This window comes from Seriola lalandi, unplaced genomic scaffold, assembly GCF_002814215.2.
Source record: "Seriola lalandi dorsalis isolate HSWRI2012SDOR001 ecotype SW California unplaced genomic scaffold, Sedor1 jcf7180002054062, whole genome shotgun sequence".
In the NCBI taxonomy this organism is placed as follows: domain Eukaryota; kingdom Metazoa; phylum Chordata; class Actinopteri; order Carangiformes; family Carangidae; genus Seriola; species Seriola lalandi.
This window is the reverse complement of record NW_019524615.1, coordinates 735,147-761,395: the sequence shown is the minus strand read 5'-3', so window position 1 is coordinate 761,395 and position 26,249 is coordinate 735,147. Positions and strand designations below refer to the sequence as shown.

At 41.1% G+C, this 26,249-nt stretch overlaps 1 protein-coding gene across 1 annotated transcript; it reads right to left on the bottom strand.

Moving 5' to 3' along the window:
• Positions 1–2,316: 2,316 nt before the first annotated feature.
• LOC111652781 (uncharacterized) lies at positions 2,317–26,110 on the bottom strand. The gene is made up of 11 exons (XM_087173175.1): positions 25,905–26,110; positions 25,627–25,736; positions 25,363–25,508; positions 25,073–25,226; positions 23,681–23,790; positions 23,450–23,573; positions 22,144–22,236; positions 21,325–21,393; positions 15,974–16,027; positions 11,002–11,154; positions 2,317–4,423 (listed from the first exon to the last, which is right to left on the bottom strand). Exons 1-11 carry the CDS (start codon positions 25,969–25,971, stop codon positions 4,250–4,252), a joined length of 1,254 nt encoding a protein of 417 aa, XP_087029301.1. The 5' UTR covers positions 25,972–26,110; the 3' UTR covers positions 2,317–4,249.
• Positions 26,111–26,249: the final 139 nt, after the last annotated feature.

The following is a 26,249-nucleotide window of genomic DNA, read 5'->3' as shown; positions in this document are numbered from 1 at the left end:
GATTTAAGGATTGGAGGAGGTAGTGGGCTCAGTGATACTCTTAAACTTGGCACAGTCGCCCAAGGACATGACACTGTCAGCACATTGCTTACGCTCATCTGCTTGCGCACACACACACACACACACACACACACACACACACACACACACACACACACACACACACACACACAGAGAGGTGTAATAGGGTATAATTTAGGGGGCTGTAATAGTGAGATGTGATGCTCAGTTGTAAGACAGCATGGCTAATTCCCCGGTTATGTTATCTCTGAGAGACAGATGTTCCCACCAAAGATTACTATGCGCGCACACACAAACTGTGTGCATGCAGATGCATGAACACATTCAATCCTCAGACAATAGGAGCAGCGGGATAGCCTAAAATAGCCTTATTGACCAAAAACACAGATCAATGATGAAGATGACTTCTCTGAGAGTTAATTATGAGATGTAATGAGTTTCTGCAGAATACTGAATCACTGAAGAGAAAAACAACAGCTCTCACGCAAAGTTTGCTTCAACAAATATTTCATTTAAAACAATCAAATGGATCATATAATGGACATTGACCTCATGCCATATTGATCAGAAGAAACACACATTTTCCCAATAAGACCTCTCTAAGAAAACCCACATCACCTTTTAATGATCATATTAAGCCCCACAAAGCTGACAGCATTAACTCTTTGTATCAATCCATCTGCTGCATAGATACTCCCATGTCAGACAGACTGCATCCATTACCTCAAGAAATCTATCCCATACAGGAAACAGTTTCACAGCAGAGGATAAAGGTCATTTGATTCATGGCTTTTCACAGTGGCTGTCAGGAAAACCCATGGGTCAGATAACCATCACTCCATTTATGCAATTAATTCACAGTTTAAAGGTGCAGCCGCAGCATAAAGAATGTGATGTAGATGAGCGAAAAGCAGTTCCTATCTGTCAATCTTCAAGTAAGGGGAGTCGATTTTATCCTTGGTCTCCTTTGTCCTGCTTGTGGTGAATTTCTGTCACCTTCCAGCGCTCTCGCTGAGTATCCTAGAATATCCATAAAACCTCTCCTGCTTCCAAACACAGGGTGCACACAGCTCAAAAACGCCCCGGCAGTGGCTTTGAGAGATTGAAAGAACTGCTTGTACACCTTGAAGCAAATTCGAGTGTTTAAGCGTGACTTCAAGAGGACAATTTACACAAATGAACATGTGAATGTGTGTGTAAACAGTAGAACTGCCTCTCAAACTCCTTTCTCCTCTGAGCCCTGATCTCCCTCCTCCTGTTTCCGTTTAACTGGTTTCAGCTTTAAGTCTCCAGATTCTGATAATTTCCCCCTTAATCCCTTCAGAGGAGCACCCCGCTTAACTCTCTAATTAAGTCAACGATACACACATAGACCAACACCGGATAAACAGCACACGCACACAGAAATACACACACGGCTTGTAGCATTCAGTTATCTGATGCACGGACAATTGGTGGTTGCTGTGCCAGTGTGTGTGTGTGTGTGAGTGTGTGTGGTTACTGAGTGTTTGTGTGACTGTATTTCAATGATTAAGTCCCAATCAGGATGTTGTTATGACGACACATGCATTTTTAAGCTGTTAATCCAGGATTATTCTCCCCTCCGCTCATCTCATTACCGTCGATTATTAAAAAACACATACAGGCACACGCACACACACACAAATACTAATTATGGGTTGGTTTCCCTGGAGACTGAACACATGCTGCTAGGGTCTCTAAAGATAGCTTGACACACAGGTAAAAAAGAAAAATCTGCTAAACATACGAAGGCACGTTAGGCATTAACTATGCATAGAGTGATGAATTTTTTTATATATATAATGTTAATTTGAGAAATGAAACCTTGAAACATATGGAGGTCAAATCTTGTAGATCTGTGGCAAGGAATCAGATTTATAAAAGTCTGACTATCACTGTGTTGTTGGCCTCTCAGAGAGCCATTTTGGCCTTTCAGACACCGATTTTCAGCACAAAGTAGGAAAGAATGCGAGCAAACAGTAAGCGTCCTTTACCAGTGATTGAATGTGTGTCCTTGTGTAGAAACTGCACTCCCCTCTCTCAGCAAGTGGAAATATTCCTGCGGTGCTGAGGCTGATGTACAGGTGAGAGAATGGCCAAGGATTTCGCGATCACCCGAGGCTTTGTGTCCACTATGGCCCGCTCACACTAGGTCAGCTCAGAATAACCAGAAAGGGCTGACCACTGATGCTCACTCACCCCTGGAGTCATTAATCACACAGCACTGCAGATGAGCCACATGGACACACGCCATAACACACACACACACAAATGTAGAAACACACATAGACACTAGGGCCCATTTTAATTATAAAGCCAAATGCTAGATGACAGCATTGCTCCAGGTAGCCAGTCCTCAAGGCCTGTACTCCTGGTGCATTATCAGACACTAAACATCGCAGACATGAATATTTCTGAGCAAAGCCCAGTTCAGAAATAACAACACATCATATCACATTAAGCTATGATAAACCACACACACGCAGATACAACACACACACAGGATTGTATCTGTAACTTTTCTCCTGAGCTGTATTTTACGCTCCTTAAACACAAACACGCACAATCGAATCATGGTATCTGGACCCCTGTATTCTCAAACAGGCCTCTCAGCTTGCAGCTGGGCCGCTATCAGGAGCAGTTATCTCAGATAACGTTCCCATTTACTGGTTATGAAATTCTTCAAAGAGGCCGCACAGCCGTGGATGTCTGTGGTGTGTTGTGTTTGTTAACAGGCATGGTGGATGGAGAAATGCTCTTCGGTGGATGTGTGTTAAAGCATGCATGTCACATGCAACAGTTGCTCTCCCTCTACTTAAGGCGCCTGGGGAGAAAATGTCAGTTAGAACAAAAAACTAAAGAGAACTTGGCTTGAGAAAATTCTTTTGCAGGTGCATAGAAACAAAAGGTACAAACTTAATTTAAAAACGCTTTATGCTTCACACAAAAATCAAACTTATATAGATTCTGATTAAATTGGGCTAATCAAGGCCACATTTGCTAAAGAAAAAGTAAGAGACACATCGATGGACTGTATGTGTGCTTCTAAGATTTGGAGATAGTTTTCAGCCTGACATCTCTGACCTGAAACAGTAGTTTGTCATGCTGTGAAACATCTCACATGGTGAGTTTTGTGCTGTTGGTTACAGAAATATCCTCAAATGTTTTAATCTTCTTTGTCCACAGACAGCAGCTGTATGTGTAGCTGTCTACCTCTCAGATGTACAAACTCTGCCTCTTCACCTTGCTGCACCAGATAGTAAAAGAAAATATAAAACAAAGTGAGAAGCATCAGTCCATTATTTTGCCATGTCATTACGCTACATAACCCCGTTTGAGAATTTTAAAAGGCTGCGATGCGATGTGAAAAACTAGTTTTAAAAAGGCTCAGTTGCCAGTTTCTCCGCTCTGAAAAGCTTTGTGCCAGCCACTTTGAGCAGCAGGGAGAGATACGCATACCGCATAAGTTAATGTCAAAATCTCTCTATTGTGTCTTGTCTTGTTGAATCCAATGAGTTAACAAAAGGGAGAAAAACAAAATCCAAAGCGGGAGAATAAACTGAACAGCATAAAAATTCAAGCATTGCACATAAACTTGGACTATAAGGACCTTCACATGTAAAGATAGACAGACACAGTTTTCTAATAATGCCTACACCCCGATGAGATATTTCACTTTCACTGCAGTCAGTGAGGGAAACACTGCTGCTACTGCTGCTGTTGTACTGAGGGGGAGCTGAAGTAATTAATGTGCTGCCTTTGTGCATTTTTGTTTTTTTGTTTGTGTACGCATGTGTTGTGTATCTTTGCTTGTAGAAACCATGCGTGGGTGTGTATAAGGTAAAAGCATTCAAAAGGTGTTTTGCTTTTTGCTGCTGGTGAGAAGTAAAGCTCTAAAACTTTCTTTTATCACCATCATCCTGTCAAGGTGATTAAGGGAACCACTTCTCTAATATGCACTTATTTCACCAAAAGCATTTAACAAGCGACTGAAAGAGATTGAGTCAACTGCAGCTTTTAATACCACTCTTTTTGTGCATCTCACTTTAAATTTCATCTGTGATAAATGGTTGTTAAAGGATAACCGGTAAAAAAAAAGGCACTTTAGAGAGCGCATGAGAACATTGAAACTAGAAGGAAGCATGATCGGGAAAAGTCTAATCATAGAATACAAATAATGGGGGGGTGGGGGGTGTGGGGGGGGTGGTCAATGCTCCATGGGTGCCTCTTCATCGTCCTCCTCATCATCACTACAGGGTTCATAGTCATCATCCAAGACTGGGTCTCCCTCCTCTCCCTCCATCTCTCCTCCCAGCTCGCCGAGCAGCTGCTCGACATGCTCCAACATCGGCTGGTCATCACATCGCAGCTTACTGTACAGCTGGGGGGGAAAAAAACAACAAAAAAGGATAATGTGTAAAAGCGTGTGATGGGCTAGTAAATATAAAGTAGGTTACACAGCAGAAATGTTGAGAATATGAAGTGCGTGAATACAAGAAGTAAGATATGGTGAGTGAAAGAGCTCTTGACAGATGCTCTTGTGTTGCGTCACTGAAGCTAAGCTAGTGTATCACTACAGCATCGGTTTAGAGGTTTTAAGTCTCCAAGTGCTGGTTAGCCTGCCTGAAATATCCCACAGCAGCTCAGCTGCATTCTGTCAGCGAGGCAGTCACGGTTTGCAAAACGCTGGTAAACAGTTTTTGTCTTTCATTTGGCAAATCAGCACATTTGATACACCATTCATCCACACAGGAGACAAAGAGACCATTTATCTTCCTCTTGCGACATGCTTGCACACACAAGCACGCACACACACACACACACACACACACACGCTGATAAAATGTATCCTGAAGCACATATGGTTATGTGGTGTACATGTGCACATACACACACACATAATCAAAGTTGTTATCTCAGTGAAATATGCCGTGAAAGAGCAAGATAAAAAAAAGTCCCGTCCTCAAAGTAGCCAGCAGATTTATCTCTGTAAAATACGCTGCTTGTGTGTAATTACTGAACTCAAAGTGGAGCTGGTGATAAAACTACTGGGGCTACCATTTAGGACAGAAAGCATTACACAGTGTTTCTGTGTGTGCATATACAGAGTAAGGGGAAATGATACAGCGATTTATATTTATGCTTTTCTTTCCAGAAACAAAACTAGACAGAAAAAGAGGGTGAGTGGGGAATGGTTCATATGATCTAGGAATATTATTCTATTTGGTCTACCAAATGTAGTTAACAGACACACACACACACACACATACGTGTACACACATTCACTTGAGCTCAGGGACAATAAGCAGCTGAGTGCCATCATTCTTACTAAAAGTGTAACGAGGCCAGGAGAGTGAAGAAGAGTGTGTGTGACTGCTTTGCCCCAGGACCAGTCTCTAAGCAACAGCAGGTCCTGACAGGAGACACGCAGTCCCATGGGAACTCATTTGGAATGTAAGAATGTGTAGTGTGTGTGTGTGAGAGTGAGAGAGAGAGAGAGAGAGAGAGAGAGAGAGAGAGAGAGAGAGAGAGAGAGAGAGTCTGTGTAGGGTTGTGTGTGTATATATTTAAGTGGATGCTGTCTCTGCAGGTTGAAGCTCCAGGGAGGTGGAGCGTGACCCAGGTCCAGGCACAGGTTCTGATACTGGGTGAGAGTTGACCCTCTCAGCCTCCTTAGAGCATCACACAGACACACACAGACACACACAGACACACACAGACACACAGACACACAGACACACACACACACACACACACACACACACACACACACAAAAACACTGATTTTCATTCTGCCAGTGTCACTCTGAAATGCCTGGAGATGTTTATCCACAACAAGGACTCTGAATAAAAGTTGGCTCTGCTTTAGAATAGGTTTGGTTCAATACCCAGAATAATTGCACATTACAGCCTTGGGTAAGAGGTGGAGGTGAACATGTGCAAACATACTATCAATTCTACAACACAGAATGCTACTTGGAAATACAGTAGGTGATGATTTTTTTTTTTAACCAAAAATTCAATAGCAGAGTGTGTCTGCTGGATGAGACGTGATTATTCATTGTGAGCCAGCCAGTGCCAGATAGCCAAACAAACAGGAGCTATTCTTTACACATTCCGCACCGAGCGCTGCTGAGATCAGCACCGCCGTCGCAAAAAAACACAGGCATTTCTCATTTACAACAGCCTATGTTTTCTATTCTCACTTTCACGGCCCACAGAGCTGCTTAGAGAGGGAGGGTGGAGTGTGTGTGTGTGTGTGTGTGTGTGTGTAATCGCATAACTTTTTCATGGTCCACTTTGCTCTACTTTCAAGGCCCAAGTCACAGACCAAAGCACACTCGACCACCACCATAACAACTCTCTCTCTCACACACACACACACAGTCACACAAGATATTACACAAACATGGACACGTCTGTTTTCACCGTGTACTGGCTCTTCTTTTTCAGCCACGCTAGCGCCCAAGACAACGGCAACGTTGGTCTGCCAGTTGGTCAGTCAGTCTGTCGGTCCACCACTTCGGTTCAGTCTGAAATTTGGTGCAGACATTCTTGTTCCCCAGAGGGTGAATACCACCGAATGTGGTGATCCCCTGACATTTCCTCTTGCACCGACATGAGTTTTACATTTTTGGCTCAGAGTGAAATATCCTGACAACTGTTGGATGATGTTGCCGTAAAATTGGATACAAACATTTAAAGTCCTTTGAGAATACATTCTAATGAGTTATCCCCCAGTGCCACTAGCAGGTCAGAGTTTTCACTTGAGTAAAATACCTCAACATCTACTGGTTGTACTGGTACAAATCTTGTACTGACATTCATGGTTCATGACGTTCATGGTCTTTGTATTGTAATGACACTGGCTGTTGACCATGACCAATATTTTTGACTTATACTTAAACTTCCAGCATATTAGGTTTCTAACATTAGCATTAAGCCAAAAACACTGCTGCTCCCACTTATCGTAACTTGTCATAGAGTTACCAGCATGGCTGTAGACTTTAGGTCTTTGTTAATACTTGCATGTGACGGTGAAAAGCATTTTCATTTTTAAGTTGACCCTCATGTTTTCCCTCATACTGGAAAAACCGCTAAAGCATACTGTTGAATTCAATGCACTTTGCTGCCGTTTGTTCACCTGGGAACTGACACATTTCTAAACAGGAAAACCAATTTCAAACCGGTGATTCCTCCCTGATGTTTCCAGACATTAAGTGACACGACGTGGCATAAATCACTGTGGCAGCACTCATAGTGAAGAAACTTCTGCAGAGAAGAGTTGGCAAGTTTGACTTCATGATAAGGACAGTAACATTTCCAATTCTAGACAGAAGTGAATAGGCCAGTGGAATTTCATACAAAACAGAATTGTGTTCACTTCAGGTGTACAATGGAGCATTGTGTAAGTGCCTCTGGAGCCGAATGAGGTCTAACCCTGTTTATGGGCATTATACTGCAGCCAGCAGGGGCTTTCTGTTTGCTTTAAAAAGGACTGAACAGGAAAAAATAAGAAAGAAAGTCAAAATTTAGCAGTCTGCAATACCACAAAGTACTGACATAAAAATCTGACATAATAAAGCATATATAATCATTTCCCCTTAGGCCTATATGTACTTAAATTCTTTCGATACATTTATAATATGGTCCGCCATAGACCACCTGTTAATGCTATCTTTTTTCCAGTATGTGGTGGAAAATGGGGGTAATAATAAGCACTAATGTACTCTTCATGGAAGAAATTATTCTTTTTCCTTTTCTTGTTAAAAAAAAAAAAAAACTTTTTCTACAACTCATATGGCAGAATAAAGACAGGCTGATTATGTGGTTAAAGCGTAATCATTCCATCATTGTTCACCTTCTGTTCCACATCTATGCTTAACTTCCCCTTTCATTTTACCTCTTCTTTCATTTCATTTCCTAATGCCCTCATTCTCCCGGCTTGTCTCCTGACCATTTTCCCCTCATGTACTCTGTCTTTGGCTTTCTTTCGCTCACACTCGTACACTCTCACCAAATGACCTACCTGTCAGGGAGATAGATAACTCTTCACACTTTCACATCTTACACTTCCACTTGCGCATGCACGCGCACATGCACACTATCTCTCACACATACACACACACACACGCATCTATTTTGGCAGAATAGTGCCAAAATTTTGCCCTCCTCTCAACTTCCCTCTGTATCCTGCTCCCTCCATCCCTTTTTTTTTTTATTTTTAATTTTTTTAGACCAAACAGAGCATTCATACAGTCATCTCTTGATTAGGAAGAGAACAATAATTAGATTAATTATTTCAACACATTTCTTAACTTCTGTCTCACTGTCATACAGACATACACACAGTTGTGGTGAGGGTAAGGGTGTGACACTGGCTGGGATTAGACCTTCTTGAGTGTGAACAGGGCATGTCGCTGGAAGTCACAGACACACATACATGGACACGACTTACCACCTCAGTCCTCTAGTCACATCCTTGGTAGGGGAAGGCATTAAAATTGCATGACAAGCACACCTCGGACCAACCCCTACCCCACAATCCGTGCTCATGAGATACCCTTTCAGCCACATCAAATAGTAAAGCTTTTGACCTCCGTTTGCCCTAGCTGCCTCTGCACACACTCACGCACAAGTGCACACATGCACACACACACATTTATAACACTGTCCTCTGTGCATACACTGCGGATCCTTCTTCAATCGCACCCTATCTGGCAGAGACTCAAATTCCATTTCACGTCCGGTTTACTATTGATTTTACCCTTGCCACTATTCACCAGCTACACCCCCTGCACACACACAACCACATACACACATGCACACAAGCAAGTGTGCGCGCGCACACACACACACAGACGCACACACTCCACATTCAATCTGTTCTCTTCCTCGCCTCCCCTTTCATTCTCTTGTCCTCTCAGCCCATCCAGTCTTTCCTATCATTCCTTTTTAGAGCATGTCAGTTGAATGCAGGGTGGGTGTGTGTGTGGGTGTGTGTGTGTGCACGCACACATGTATTGATCAGAGACGAGATGAATAATGAAGACATTTCTTAACAAATAATTAGATATGCAAGTTGGCACATACAACCATAATTAAATATGTGCATCCACATAAGGTGCGCCCACGCAAAACCGCATGCTTTCTCTCACTGTCTCACACCTCACGCACACACACACACACACTTAGCAAAGTCATAAAGTATGCAGAGAAGTGGACTGGCGCCAAAACAAGCCATTGGGCTTTGAGGCCTCATTTCCATGTTGGAGCCCATTTTAACTAGCAGACTGAGTCATCGTTAATAATTAACACTCACAGTGACGCTCAGAAACAAAGCTCTGATATAAACATGGGAGAATCTCAGCTACACAGTGCACAGATGCGCACACACATGAGCAAAGGCGTTGAGCTGAGAAATTAAGTGCACCACAATAGGAGCTGTTTTTCCTCCACAATCCACATCACCTTTTCAAGGTCTCCGTGCATGTACCTTTCACATTATTCTGCGCCTGTTGCTTCACTCACTCTACAAAGAAACTATGCTGTTTACTTGTCTCGCACTGACGCATTACCCAATTCTTTTACCAGTCTCTCTCTCGCTGCAAAAAAATAGCTAAGTACTTAATTCTACCTATTTCTCAATTCCATTTTTTTCAAAATTTTTTTTCTTTATTAAGTCTCACCACAAAGCTGTCAGCTGAAATCTATATGTGCAATGTGCTCTTATTTTCCTCCCCACAGTTTTTTCCATTCTTCCTCCTGGCAGCTCAAAGCCCACCTCGCTCTTGTCCCAGTTGCGGACATCCCCCGTGGATGATGGTTAGACAGGCCTGTCACTACACTGCTGGCCAGAGAGACAGACATCAATATATTGCCACTCTGCTTCCCCTACTCATCTGTAGAGGAGCGCGGCGGGGCAGGAGAGGCGGAGGGAGGGTGGGGAGGTGAAAAGGAGAGGAAAGTAAAGAGAGAAAAAAAAAAAAAATCAGAGGTGGGGCCCACCATCCTTCAGTCTGTGCTGTCTGATTTACAAGCCTATTGGATTTTAGACTAACATGAATCACTGCTCCATAGAAGCATTGCTCCCTGACAGAATGACAGAATGAATGAGACACATCACTCCGTGGTCTGTCTGTGTGTGTGTGTGTGTGTGTGTGTGTGTGTGTGTGTGTGTGTGTGTGCGCACGCGCGCGCGCAAAAGGGGATGGAAGAGAAAGAGGGGTATACTTAAACCTCTTTGAGACTGTACAAAAAGACATTTCTGTGGCAACAATCGAGCTTAGTTAAGATCCTCTCATGTTCACAGTGCTACATGCACTCCTTCTCTGGCAAGAACTGGTCCTTAGGGGTCTATTATCTATTGCAACAGTTTACTGGATATAACTAGCTGTAGCCACAGTTTCAGTGCACCGTGGTGAACTAAGTATTCAGATAATTTTCTTAAGTAAAAAGTACCAAACTATGCTATAAAAATACTCCATTAAAAGTAAAAGTCCTCCATTCTAAATTTGTATGTTAAAGTATGTCTGTATTATTGGAAAAATGTTGTTAAACTAAAAGTACTTGATGGTGAGAAATGGCCCTTGTGAGTGTTATCATATATTATAACATTACATTATTATTCATGCATTAATATTTGAGAAGCATCTAACTCTTGCAGTCTGGGGTGGCCATTACAATACGGCCATTAGGGTTGCAGCTAATGATTATTTTCGTTATGGATTAAATCTACTGATTATTTTTCTTGACCATTCTTGCCATTACGATTATAGCTCAGAATGACATCTTCAAATGTCTTGTTTTATTCTTGTTTTAACAGTCCAAACCTCATCATTTTTTTGTACTTAAGTACAAGACTTGAGTACATGTGCGAAGTTAGCTTCAATTGTCATCAATAAGCAGCGATCTTTGGATTTGTAGTCAGATTTATGAGGTTATCTTGACCTGAATTACCTTCTTAGCGTTGGTCAGGTACGATCTGGCTGCCTCCTTCAGTGCCTTCCACTCCTCCATCTCGTCCTCTGTCACTTCCCTTCCCTCTCTTTCTTGCTGCTCCTTTGCTTTCTCAAACTGGAGGTAGCACACCCAGCCAGAGAGATACCACACCTGGGAGGCAGAGAGAAGAGACAGAGAGAAGGGTTGGGGGGGACAGGGGGCGTGAGATTCAGGCAGAGCGAGAAAGTGTTCTTTGTTGCAGTAAGTGAACAATGACAAGGGAAACAGATTTGTAACCCTCACAGAGCATGTCTGCATGAAATCCCACATCCATCTTTGACAAACATTTTTCACAAATGTGACATGGAATCACACCAAAAACACACACACACACACGCACACATACACAATCCATCACTCACATAATAACTGTCAACCTGATCCAATCCTGATATAAACTGTACTCATTTATGAATGCTGCATGAATTTAAATGCACATACTGTAGTGTCACAATTAATATAAACCTGTGATTTGCAGCTTCACCATTTTACCACCTGTCATTGAAAAATTGTTTTTTTATCTCTAGCAGAAGATGCAATTACTTTTCTGAAAAATAAATTAAAAATAAAATCAGGCAAATATCTTCTTTCCATTTCAAATAATATGATACTTAAAGGCTGTATTGTGGATTATATTACCTTGCTATTCAATTATATGGATATAGTTTTCAATATTCTCTTTATCTAACTTTAATTCTTTTGCACCATAAAATATTTTCTGCCCTGACAGAAGTCAAAGAGGAAAAGAAGTACGACACTCCTGGGAGGTATTGTACATTGCCACGGCAACTTCAGCTTCACACCATACCTGCTCCAGAGCAGGTTATGTCTAGACGAAATTGCATCACTATTCCTGGGGCCATGTTTTGATCATTTTGGATACAAAAAAAAACAAAAACACAATTTACAGAATAGTATTATAAAATAAAATGTTGCAAATGTGTGAGACATGTAGAGGTGAAAGGTGTAGATTATTGCATTAACAAGTAGTGAGAAGGGCCAAGTCTAGTGACTGGCAGAACCACTTTACTTTCCATGATGATTTTATCAGATGTGAATGTCTGCAGTGTTTCCAGGCAAATTACCCACAGAAACATCTATAAATAACAGGCAGTTTAGATGACCAGTAATGCAATAGATTTTATTGATGCCTATGAGTGATTTGTCCATCACACTGTAGCCATTTTTAGAGACAATGTGAATATAAAACAATATTTACATTCTAGTTGGGTGGTAATACTTTATTTCCTTTCTATGCATATTACTTTTTGTGGCTATAATTGCTCTTTAACAAGAAAAACATCTGCACACTCAGTTCTGTGCAATATTCATTTACTGAGTTAAGCGTTTGATGAAGGACTTCCTTCAAGCATCATGTAGGTTCAATGCCCACATTTAGAAACTAATAGTATCATCTTATTTTAAAGAGCCTGCTTTAGATCCAACCATGTGGTAAATGTTTGGTTATTTGTTCAAAGTCCTGCCTCATTGACACAACAAGGCAACAGCTGGATTGGAGTGGGCCTTCAGAAAACAACCACATCAATCCTTCACTATAAGATTATTTCATTTTTTCATTCAAATTTCATTTGTAACAGAAAGTTTTCTTGGCTCAATGTATTCATAAGTATTTGGTAATAATTCTCTCTTCGAGCAACCCTTAGTAAAGATTCACTCAGTTCAAGAGAGCGCCATTTTGAGTTAGGTGTTAAACGCCTCTTAACTTGACTCCTGTTCAGAAAACATACAGCATTATTTTGAAATAATCTTGTTGCTCCACGGAGTTCAGTGAGGGGAGGCATATTTTTAACTGCACGTCAGTATGTTGGAATGCACCACAACCAAGGTGTTCTCTTTCTTTTCCATTCACACCTTTTTTTCATAATCACATTCACTGTTCAATGCTTGCTCTTCCACCTCTAAACACAATCATGTTCAACTCTCAGTGAACTTGGAGGTGTGTGTGTGCCTCTCATCTAAGGCCAAGGATCACCCACCCACTGTTCTTCAAGCACCAAAATACGAACATTAGCTTTATTCATTATTCATTGAGGGCAGAGGAAGTAGGGACCTGCACCTCTGCCAAATCAACCATTTAGCTAACAAACACATCCAGGCATGCCATACCGAATTCAGGATTGCTGCTCCGTATGCTGAGTGGGAGGCTACCCCCTGCAGCCACACTTATCAGAACAACAGCAGCACTGGATAAATGTAGTAATATTTCAGAACCTGCAGTATGACATTTTTATCACTAAAACATTTTTCTGTGAATACAGAACCTAAGAAAAAAATTTTCTTGTGTATATTCAAGAGAGAAGGAGTGAAATTAGGTCACTTAAATTCAAATTTTTTTTACTTCCTCACAAGTGAGGGATGTTTTTTTCAAAACAGCTTGAAAAGGGCTGGAGAAATTCTTTACAGACAGACCACTCTGAAATATTTGTGGATGTGGTGAAGACGGCTCATGCATCTGCACTCAAAATTAAAACATGAGAAAGCTAATTAAGAACTTCAGAGAATCCACTCTACCCTACCGCAACCCCAGACAGAAGCACTCATAATAAAATAAATGCTGTCAATCAAATCACTGGGACTATTGTCATTTCAAAGTGAAGGCACATCTTAGTTCCCATATGGTGCTGCTGAAGGAAGAACAAAAGCATCATGAATCAGTGGAACACCTTTGAAACAAGATTTGCGAGGAACTAGCTCAGTTGTTTGTGCAGACTTAACGTTATATAAGTAAGCCTCCAACTTGGAGATACGCAAGAGCAAGGAGACGGAGGCGAGGGCTAACAACTTATCTACCGCGCTTAAATAAGAGAGAAATAAGACAGAGCGAGTAAGACAAAGAGGGGAAGAGGGAAGGAGGGGGAGGATGAGAGGGAGAGTATTATGTAGTCAAATGTATCTGTCATACAGTTCTGAATATAACTTTGGCTACATAACTTTGATATGATCTGACAAAACATTTTCTGACCATTAGAACTGGTGAGTGTATGCATGTGAGACTGGCTGAGGGCCCGCTCAAAATCGAGTGTCACAGCTGTGCGTCTCTGGAGCAAGTTTAAAAGTTCAGCCCCCTGATGACTGCTCTCAATCTGTCAGCTGAGGGGTGTGTGTGTGTGTGTGTGTGTGGGAGGCTGAGCCCGAGGGGGAGTAGGGGAGAGAGAGATGCTGCCGTGCTCTTCTATCTGACACTCAGTGGCACACCTTCACTCCGTCGGCAACCGACGGTGAGGATTTGGAGCACACTGACAGCACACAGTTCCCACTAAAGCACAGAAAATTCTGCCATTTACACCACTCTCTAATAAGCATTCAAGTTCTCAATCGTACTCTTTGCGTGAACACACAAGTGTTTAGAGCAAGTAATGCAAAAGAGCAGGTGTGTAGATACTTCTTGTACACACACACACACACACACACACACACACACACACACACACACACACACACACACACACACACACAAACAGTGGCTCAGCATAAGCAACTAAGTGCTCAGGTTGAGACTTTCTCCTTCCCACTGGGGTCATGAAAGATTTGTCTTGTTCTCATCCAGCAGTGCCTGCTGCATCATAACAATAAGACAGCCTGCAAGGGGACACATAAAAATACATCACTTAATCCTGTGCATTGACAAGTAACAACCCCCCTGAACACAGAGTCTGTTCAAGAATTGTTAATTAGCCAGGACAGACCAGCCTGACAGTCAGACTAAATTGCCATCTTAAGTTTCATTTCATTCATTCAGCCTGAAATTGTTTCCATATTAATTGATTTCTTGCAATTGAGGGGAGAGTATTTTGTTTCCTTTTGCCTTGACCAATCAGTTAGAGATAACTGATAAAGATGCAGTTGCAGTTATCAGGAGTTGTTGATTTAAACTTTTTTTTAAGAGGAATGAGGAAATATGTTGATTATTTCTGCAAGATGACTTACGTCTGTGTTCATCTTATCCACACAACATTATTGTTGTTATTTTTGGCTGGACCCGGCCAACCCTATAAACATGAATTCGCTAACTGACTGACTGAGTGATGAAGTTACACCACTGGTTGGCCAGCCGAGTGTTGGAGTTTTCCCATTGATGGTTGCTCTTGCAAAATGACTTGGCTAGAACAAGCAGTGTTGACAACATCCCACCTTTGTTGCAGACCCCTCTAGCAACTTCTCAAAAAAGCATGCAGCGATAAATCTTGCGACTCTTTGCACAAATCTTAGCTACTGATGTGAATAAACTTTCTCTCTGAGTGGTCATTTTAAAATAAATATAGCTGAAAGCATAGCACAGCTGTTGTCTTTGACTTGATGTGTATGATGATTTTGTCAGATGATGTTATGGTCAGATCAGGATTTTAGCAGTGCAGAGCAGCAGCTTGGAAATGGCTTGGAAGTTAATGTAGTCTTAATGGGCTACAATTCAGTGACTATTTCATACTCGTTCTGTTTTCTGACAATAGAAACAGAAAAACATGTAAATGAGAACAGCTTTATTGGAAATTCAGCTCTATTGAAATACTGTATATGTGAGCACAGACAGTGTGGTCCAGCTACGTACTAGGTTTTGACCTAGCCTCTATAAATCAGCTACCTTCATTCTAATGGTCATTCATTTCTACAATCAGATGTCAGTGAGCATGACACCAGACAAATTGGTATCGCTGAACAAATTTGAGATGTGGGCATCAATTCAGAGTTCTGGAACCAGGCTAGAGACAGACATGCGAGACACAATACCAGATTAACTACTGAAATTTTTTCTTCTCATTTCTTTCATTCCAAAATTGAAAAATAGACACAAAAAAAATGTTCCTGCATTTGCACTAAAATAAAGTTGAAAATAAAAAGCAGACAATAACATGAGTGAAGGCCAAGCTGATGGCCACATCTTTTACCAGACAAAATTTTTTTCATTGCTTACCTGGACAACCTCATCATCCTCCTCCAGAAGACCCTCCAACACATCTACTGCCATCTAATTCAAGAACAGAGAAAAAAAATGAAAATAAAATCATCAGATAATAGTTATACCAGCAAAATCCTTTCAGCTTTAAAACATACATCAGTGCACACATATGTCTCTTGTCTGATACAGCCACATAGCACAGACAAACAACCACACCCAGACAAACACGCAGATGTTGTGCATCTCCCAGGCACCTTGATCAATCACAGTGATCAGAGGGTCCGATAAGCGTCTGAGGCCAGTGTCACACACACAACATTGTCGATACCAACAAGACAACAGACATGGCCGTCGATAGACACACTCACCAGTGCTTATCGCAGTCAATAGTCACTTTGGACGCTCTGTTCAATAGCCCTTTTAATGCATTTACTGACATTAGCAGTCAATATATTCTGAGGATCCACCCCACTCCAGAGGACAGATGATAAACCTAAAGATCAGCCTAAACCACCATCTCCAATACCCTCTTACGCGTTTTTCTCTAATTTCCTCTCTGTAGTGTCCTGGAGAGAGAGCTTGAGGTCTCAAAGGAGTTTAATGTCAGGTGACCTTTGTCGTAGTGCGTCACTATCTGGGGTCAGTTTCTGTGGGAAGTTTCTATTACAGAAAACAGACCTTGACTAAAGTAGGCTGTGTGTTTGTTTTGCTCTGCCACTCGCCTTGCGGATTCTGTGGTTGTGGTGTGTGTGTGTGTGTGTGTGTGTGTGAGTGTAGCCCCAGGTGATGATATATTGATTTTTGTCAACTTCAGGTTGGAGGCGACTGTTAGCCAATCACCCGTGGTGAAGGGCAAGAATAAAAGACACGCGCACACATACGCGCGCGCACACACACACACACACACACACACACACACACACACACACACACACACACACACACACACACACACACACACAACAACAACAAAGCTACACACAACAGTGAGCACAACAAGCAGCACTTGTTTCTTGTTAAGGCAGTCTTATTAGCTGGAGAGCCTCCTAGTTTTTTTCCCCTCCCGCTCTTTGGAGTTCTCTTCTCTTTTCATTAAGCCTGCGTGGTTCCGGTGGCGATAAAGAGGTCTGTTGCCTGGGTAGACTGAGGGAGAGCCAGGTTAATTGAGAGTATCTCGTTAAGAGTGTGCAAATGTGCGTGTCAGGGAGTCAGTTGATTGATTGGTAGACCAATTATCAGCTGAAAACCCATTGTCCTTAATTAATTAATGGCTGATTAAAAATACACAAACAAAAACACCTAATCCCAGCTGATGATGAATGGATTCATGCCCAGCGTCAGAATTATCTACTTGACTTTCATTGTATCACACCAATGTGACAGACTCACACCCTTGCACGCACATGTGTACACGAACGCACACAGTAATTCAAGCCAAGCGTGAGATATAAGAGATAGGAGCAAAGATCTGTCTGGGTATTAAACAACTGATAGAACAGGCAGTTTTGGAGCAACAAAAATAGAACGAGATATCTGGGAGCCAGGATAAGTGAGCAATGATATCGTCTCCAACTGCACTCCTTCCTAACTACACTGGTCAACCCAGGGGCGAGTGATTAAAGATTCAGAGATTCTTAAGCCGCTTCATGCTCTAAACAACAACAAGATTAATATTCTCATGAAGATAAGGGCTACAACCAAGGAAAAAGTGAGAAAATTGGAAGGAATGCTACAAAAAAAGTATTTTAATAAACAATGTAAAACTGGTCCATGAACAACAATGGTGCGCTGCAAAGACACACAGAAACACACACACACACACACACACACACACACACACACACACACTTAAGACAGCACGTACATGTTGTCCTCTTTATTTCAAGACCTGTTAAAGAAAAAAAAAAAAGCAGCACTCTGGGGAGGAACTAATTTATAATGGCCATTGTGTGTGTGTGTGTGTGTGTCTGTGTGTGTGTGTGTGTGTATAATCTTCAGGCAATTTTGTTTAACAGAATCATTTTACCGGAGCGCACAGCAGAGACAGGAGAAAGACAAATCACTTTACAAGCGAGGGCAACCCGTATCTCTAACACACAGAAAGCCACACACACATGCACACACACACGTCACGCACAAACAGGGACGTCTACACTTAAGTAAATAAATCCTTAGGATGTCAGTGCTAACTGTACTTCCAAGCAACATTGGAAAGCACAAGCTGTGCTCCATCCCGAGCTAAATGTGAGAACAGAAATGTTAAATGAAAAACATGAAAGCAAACAAGAGTGACAACGACAAGGAAAGTAACTACCCATCAGCTACTGTGACAACTACACCGAACAGACACCTTAATGGCTGCCAGGGGAGGCCGTCTGTCTGTTTGTCTGTCTGCTATGTGGCATGTGAATTAGCGGTGGTGATAGGTGATGATGATGGTGATGGTAATGTGTATGTGTGTGTGTGTGTGTGTGTGTGTGTGTGACAATGAGAAAATGGTGATCTCTGAGGGCTGCGTTGTTACTACAACGCACATTATTAAACCATGAAATAACATGTCAGTATAGACAAGCAATAAAGCAGAAATTCAGATATTATTTGATGGAGTGTTTGTAATCTCCGAAAATGCTGAAAAATTTTAATTACAATGTCCTTGAGATCAAATTATATAAAGCAACAGAATAGCAGAAAGTTCTTGCATTGGAGAAGCTAGAGCCAGAGGATGCTTTTCTTTTCTTAAATGATAAATAATAATAATAATAATAATGATAAAAAAGTAAAAAATGCCCAGCAGAATTTGCCCCCAGTGATCGCCTCTTTTCACCAACCAACACTCAAAAACCCAAAGATATCAATTTTACATTGGTATAAAATAGAAAAGCAGCAATTTCTCCCATTTTAAAAGGATGGGGCCAGTGAACGTTTAGCACTTTTGATTAACAAATGACTAAAAACAAATAATCAACTGTGAAAATAGTTGTCAATTAATCTTCTATCCATCAACCAATCTGTTGATAAATGAGTTGTTTCAACACTACGGAGACTGGCTCCGAAATGATTAAACAAAACCTCAAGCAGCTGGACGATAATACCTACACAGTTGTCACACTTTTGCTGCTTTCAAGCACCTCTCATGTGCGCCTACTCTATTTCCATTACAGCTGTGGAAAACACAAACAGATTTGGCATGCATTCAAGTGTTTCTACTCAAAAACAATCAAAAGGGGGGAAAAAAGACCTAAAAAAAAAAAAAAGCTATTTTCCTCCCTTCCAAATTAAGTGGCACAGATCCACGTCTTTGCAGAAACAGAAGACTGAAGAGACGTGCACCAGTCATGTAACTGATGTTTTCATGAATTCATTAACCCACTGTCTTTTTGAAGTGTTTTCATTGCCAAAGGCTGTCAGACAATTACATACAATTCCCACTTTTACCATCAATTAAGGTTTCCCTGACCACGACCTTCTACTATAGGTAACGCAACTATCATAAAACACTCACTTCATCAGTAAATTTGACTTCCATACTGAGCTTTTCATGTGATCTCAACTTACAAATTGAAAGGAAAGCTCTCTTTTTAAAAGGAGACACTTTGAAAGTCACGGCCCTGTAAGACTTTGTAGTTCGAAAGATGTCTTTTTATCCAGCATTGATATTATTATTTATGTGAACCTCTTTCTTGCTTTGGGTTTACCTTTGTTAACGAAGAGGCTAACCACCAATACTGAATAGGTGGCCACTATGAATGTCATAAGAAACTAATGCTCACATGTTTAGTGTGTGAGGCTCTTGTTTAGAGTATCACCTCGTGATCACAGACGATGAAATGCTGTTTATGCACCACGGACAGCCACTGAGGGAAAAAAATGCCATTATTATTTTTTGTAATTTAATCTGTCACCACCATGCACTACAATGTTATTGTTTCCAATAACTATCAATACATTACCATACGACCTGATTAACTGGCTAAAGTAATCACACTATAGCAATTTTTATGTTGGCAAATCCCTAATTAACTTCACTTCAAAGTCAATCCATAGTGGATTGAATGTACAAGGCCAAACTGCATTCATCAGACAAAGACCATCAAAGTTCTTCTAGTACTTCTGCTATTCTTAAGTGAACTATTATTTACCTGAAATAGCTGTTTACTCTATAAAGCCACAGAGAAAACAAAAACTGCTTTAATATGTTTCTTTGACAAATACATTTATCAACATTTCAAAGTCTTATCTCAGTTTAGAAAACCAAACAAATGATTCTACTGGGAAAAAATACAGACGAATGGTCGTATTCTGGCACCTTGCTAAGAAGGTAGCCTTACTCTATAGACTGGAAGCACACAACTTTACACAGGATTTTGAGTTGTGAATAGATTTACAGTGCACAGGGAGAGATAGTGAGCACACAAGTGAGCGAGAGTGTGTGTATTTGTGACAGAGGAGCGGAGGAACGAATGAGGCGAGAGGATGTTCCTATCAAACAAGTCCCAGTCTGGGAGTAACGGACAGAATATTCATCTCTACTTCCACCCTTTAACTCAATTTCCGTCAGAAACTTTTTGAAAAAGCAAATATGACCAAAGTTGTCTATGGATGTGTTTATGCATACATGTGTGCACAGCAAAAATATCCAGGTTATAAAGCACTCAGAATGGGTGCAGTTTGTTTTGGGCTGGATGACACCAACAGGAGGATGAAGACAAACGACACGTCAGAAACTGTGGACCGAGACGTTGTCATTTTACTGATACACCTGACAGCTCATCTCCCCCCCACACACACACACACACGCACGCACGCACTCGCACACACACACAACTGAACAGCAGCTGAATCGTTTGTGTGTGTCCGAGGGGGGTGGGGTTGTGGGGGGGGTGTTCTCATAGCTGAGCTGCTGTTGGTGTGGCAGCAATCACAGAAAACGACTTCTAGCGTTAATGACTGTTAGGGGGTTTTAGCACTGAACTGAAGCTAGTGAGCCACTAAAATCAAGGCCATTAATACTGGAAAGTGATGAGTGATTTAGTAGACAAGGGCACTGTATCACAGATATGGCAGCAATTCATCAGAATAAAGGTTCCATTTTTATTTTTTTCCCATTCCTTCTCCCCATCCCTCCTCCCCTGTGTGCCCCCTTAACCCCGTCCCTCTCTGTAAATACCACTCTTCAATTATTGACACTGAACTCTGGAGGGGATAAAGACCAGGCATGGCCTTCCCACCTTCAGTGCTATTCGCTAGAAAGGAAAGCACACAAACGCATGTACACACACATACAAACGCCAGGCCGCCCTCCCACCATGAAACATACACAGACCAACAACAGTAGAGTGCACGAGCTCAACACACGACATTTTTACCTCGTATTCCTCGGACTCGATGAGCAGTTTGGCTGTGGTGACGCGAGACTCGTACGGAGGGATCTCACTCTGGAGAAAAAGGAGAAGATCGCCACCAATGCAGTGAGTGTTTACACAAGCATCCACTGTGATTCTTTCCTTTGTCTGATAAAAACACAATATATTTCCAAGGTAAAAAAACAAAAAAAAAAAAACACTCTGCAGCTACGTGGCCGTTAAACACAGCAAATGTGTCGGCAGGCTGAGTCCAGATTAACCTTCTCTAGTAGATAAACATCATAACAGCCACATACTGCCACTGGGATTTTTGTATCAAATCATCATGCAAACCCTGCATATATTACATTTAATCAGTTAAGATTGTAAATTCAGGCACTGTTTATTAGGAGCAATTCAGCACACATCTCATCAGAGAAGAGCCATTTCCCTCTTTTTGTCGAATTCCCTGTAGTAATTTGCTTACTTTATCCTTTAGACCTTTTTCTGGTGTTGCCTTGTGCTTTCATATCCGCTTTCTCACACTCTCACAAAGAGGCATGTACGTGCGTGCGTACACACACACACACACACACACACACACACACACACACACACACACACACACACAGGTTTGTGAAGTATTTGTTCCATCTTTTATTTTTTTATTATCCCTCGTTTCATTATCTCAGACTTTTCATCTCTACTGGTGTCCTTATGTTTGTGCGCACTGCAAAGCACACTGTGACAATCCTGTTAGTTGAAAGTGCTTTATAAATAAACTGGGATCTTATGAGGGCTGGTTGCTGTCAAAAAAAAATACCAAGCACAGCTCGAACTCACCTGCACACCTTCCTCTGTGCTAGAAGAAGCTGCACTCTGTTTCTGGGCAGGAAGCCACAATCCGACGCTCTTCAACAGGTATTCTCTGCCCTCCTGAAGATGGCAAAACACATAAACATTTAAATTCACGGGCACGTATGTATGCATGTACAACTATACTCACAAATACATAAAACAAACAAACAAACACAAATCAACAGCTGTAAGAGTAAAGTGACAAAAAGAGTTTTACGTCTACAAACTGGATTCTGAATGCTTTACAGATATCAATGACCTTTGGATTCATCTAATATCAATTTTGTTCTTTTTTTTTAAATTATTACCAGAGTATTCAAAAAGAGACTGGCTGTAGGATGTGGGATGCTGGAGCCAGCCTGACCCCTGCAGCTTACAGCTAGTATTACAGATCCACTTTCTACAGTATCTCTAGTATTTATGTTTGGAGATGTAAGAGCATAAAGAATAGTTCTCACAGATAGTCGTGGGTTTCTGCTGCTGACACCATTCAAACACAAAAAAGATGGAGTGAGTTTTACCAGTGGTGGCCTCAGATTTTAATAAATACATAAAGAACGCGAACAGGAAAAGTGCTCTTCCACAAACAATGTACTGGTTCATTCCAGATATTACTGTGAACTGTTACCACTATATCTTTACCTCCTCTATGAAACTGTTGAAACCTCGGGGAGGTGGTTATTATGTTTTTAAACAGCAGGGATGTCTAGCCTGTCTAGCCAGGCTAGTTGCAAATCTTATTCAACAACATATGAGAACTGTAAAAAAAAAAAAAAAAAAAAAAAAAAAAGGGAGAAAATCATGTGTTTCATTCATCCCACAGACACTATGGTGACCTGAAAAATTGACAAAAGTAAGTTCAGAGCACTTTCAAGTTCTCTCAGAAAGAAAAGGCAGAAAGGTTTCTCTCAGAAAGGTTTTACCTTGAATTAATCTGCCTTTAATAACAGCTGGTAAAGCAGCAGCATGTTAAACAATGAGAAAAAGTATTATTATTAAAATATGCTGCATACTGTGCAACTTTACAAAATGAGTTGAATAGGCTGCTTCCTCATCTCTTTCTCCTTATCAGATGACTGGATGACCTCAGTGATCTGCCTAGTAATTAACATTCCTATCGGCATGACCTGTCTGTGTATGTGTGTGTTAATGTAAGTGTCCATCTGCTGATTAATGGCATATAATTCAATTTGCTCAGAATAATTAACTCAGAAGATTCCCCCTTTAATGTGGTGATAACTCATTCTTAGTGTGTGTGTGTGTGTGTGTGTGTGTGTGTGTGTGTACTGACCTGGTTTCTCTCTGTACTGAACAGGTAGCTGGCCATGAGCTGTAGAGCCTCGGGGTTGTCATGGTGATACTGTAATGCTCTCTCAATGAACTCTCTGCACTTGTCTGCAGCTCCTTCCTCCATGCTACAGGCACACATACACACAGAGAGACAAATCTCAACCCATTACCAAGCAGTAACCTTAAAGGGAGGTTGTATGTGTCAAGAGAGTGACTCTGTTTGCACCAGTACCAGAGGTCTGTTAGGTAAATCTCAGCAATGGAGCAGTAGGCCACACTAACATCCTTCGCTGTGGGTAGTTCAGGGTCCTCATCTGGTTGGGCGGCAGCTCCGGCCTGAGCCTGTTTAAAGAGCAGAGGGCAGACGACTTGAAAGTTTTCAAAAGTTTGATGAAGCATAATAAATTAAAAGATAATGAACATGCTGATTTTTTTTTTTTTTTTCCTATGAACAATCAAGTCATCAGGTAAGGAAAATAGCTGCATAAGCTCCCTTTACTTCCAGAGAAACTCAATCTCAATAGGCCTTTTCGACAAAAAAAACATTTTGGCTTGTCACAGTAGAAAAAGCGCACGTCTAAATAATGAAATGGATGATGGCTGCTTCAGTTTCAGTGTCCTGGTATTGTGCCAGCTGGCTCAGTCACACTGTCAGGGCTTTGTGGAACACTTGAAAGTTATTAGTAACACCTGTGCTTTGCCTAATATGACAAAATGTCTGCTGTGTAAAAGGCCCGTGAAGATTTTAATTATGTAAAATAGCGCAATTATTTTCTTTCTTGTATGCCTTTGTTACAAAAACAATAAAAAGGCTGACATGTCAAAGACCGTCATTCTATTTCTTATCAATACTGTAATCAAAGTTATTTAAATGGATACCAATGATAAACATGTTATAATGGAATTTATTATATTTATAGCATATATTTTCATCAGTACACCTTTGTGCCATTATTACAACATATCCTAATACATTTTCTCCTTTGCCTTACTGTTTACTTTATGTTGGCCATAGAAATATGCATTTTCCTGTTTGTTTGTTTTCTCTTTAGTATCACAGTTTTATTATATGGCACATCATAATGTCCGGTGTATGCCAAAATATTCTCTCGATGCTTACTTGAATAATTCATTGAGAAAATGTCTCTGTTGAAGGGCGAAAACAAAAAAGGTAGCCAAAATAAAAAGGAAAGCTATGATAAAGCTTCGCAAAACATCACACTTTCATGTCAGACCAATGCTGTAAATCATCTCCACAAGAAACTGTAAATTGTCAGCATAATATACAGTTTGTAATCACAGCTTTTGTCACTTATTTCATCATCCATCATTTCTGTAGTGACTTCAAGGTACAAATGTGTTTTTAATTACTTGTAATTTATGTGATTTTCAAAATATTTCAGTAATAAAGTTATGAGTCAAGAGCCATAACCACAACACACTGAGTATGTCAATTACCATGTCATTCATTCAGATAGATAGATAGATATTCATATACTGTCCAACAGCACCCTCTTGTGAAGATAATTATTGAGTACCATAGCATTTCTCCCTGATTAATGTGGCACATCTGTTACTCAGTAAACCATAATGGGAGTGTGAGTGTGTATGGGTGGGTACTCACTGTAGTCTGTGTTTGTTTTTCCAATGCAGACAGTAGGACCTGTATTCCTCTACTGTAGTAGTCCACAGCCTCCTGACCTGCGTGGATCTGCCCCAGGTACATGTACTTACTGTGGCCTACATCTGGGCTCAGCTCCACTGCACGCAGAAAAACTTAGAGACTAGGTCAAGGAAGCTATAACCATCACTGCATTAAAACAGCACGGAAACATCATAGCAGTACTTCAGTGAAGTTACTGAATTATGGACACACGTACAATAACAAAGAAAAACACATACTTAAAGGATATTCCCTTAGCTTTCTGTGTGTCTCCTAGTTCAGAGCTGATGTGTCCTAGCATATCCAGAGCATGCAGGTTGGTGGACTCCACATCCAGGGCTCGTTGACAGAAAAGGCCAGCCATCTCAAAGTCAAAACTGTCCATGCACTCCTCTGTCTGTACAATAGACCACCACATGACATAACAAACATGCAGCAGATGATCAGAATCAAAAAATACATTACATTACAGTCATGTCTTCGAGTTAGATATCAACTAAATCTGTCAGTGTGACCTTTTCTAGTAGCTGTTGCACAGAGTACTTCTCAGCTGTCTTCTTCTTGGCTTTTTCGTGCATTCTTAGTTTCACCCTTTCCTGAGGTGACAATACAGCAAACCCTGCATCTGTTGTAATGAGGTAAGAGGAGAGTGGACATTATTTTTTGTCTAATTTGGTTTCCTAAGGTCAATCAAAACACAACAGGTTAATATCAACTACTAGCTGTCGCAGAGCTTGATAACGTTTTGCCCTGTAAATAACTAGCAAAATTATGAAATCACTGAACAACTTACCCCTGTTTGGACAGTTCTCGTTCCTCTTCGGTTTATTTTTCTTTTTGCCCTTAGCCTGGCCTCCCATTCTGATAAAAACACGTCTTATAGTTCTACAACTTATACCTTAAAACACACTTTTCCCAAAGTGTGAATCGAAAACACGCGTGTAAAGCAAGTGTAGTTGAGCTGAACGTACGCAATGCGCAGGCGCTCAGCAGTGACTGGGTGGCTGGTATGGAAAGAGGTAGTGGACATAATTCCTGCGGTTCAGAAATAAACGTTTTGACGCTGAGGCACAGAAAAATGATCGCTTTTCACAGCCAAATATGTTCTGTATTGCGTTTTAAGCGTTTACTCTAAGAC

What these genes read in the sequence shown, in the direction of transcription:
- LOC111652781 (XM_087173175.1), bottom strand. Translation starts at nt 25,971, where the DNA reads ATGGGAGGCCAGGCTAAGGGCAAAAAGAAAAATAAACCGAAGAGGAAC. An exon ending in TGCAACAGCTACTAGAAAAG is followed by an intron (nt 25,509 to 25,626) that starts GTCACACTGACA and finishes TCTATTGTACAG; the next exon opens with ACAGAGGAGTGCATGGACAG. An exon ending in GCACAGAGGAAGGTGTGCAG is followed by an intron (nt 21,394 to 22,143) that starts GTGAGTTCGAGC and finishes CTTTTTCTCCAG; the next exon opens with AGTGAGATCCCTCCGTACGA.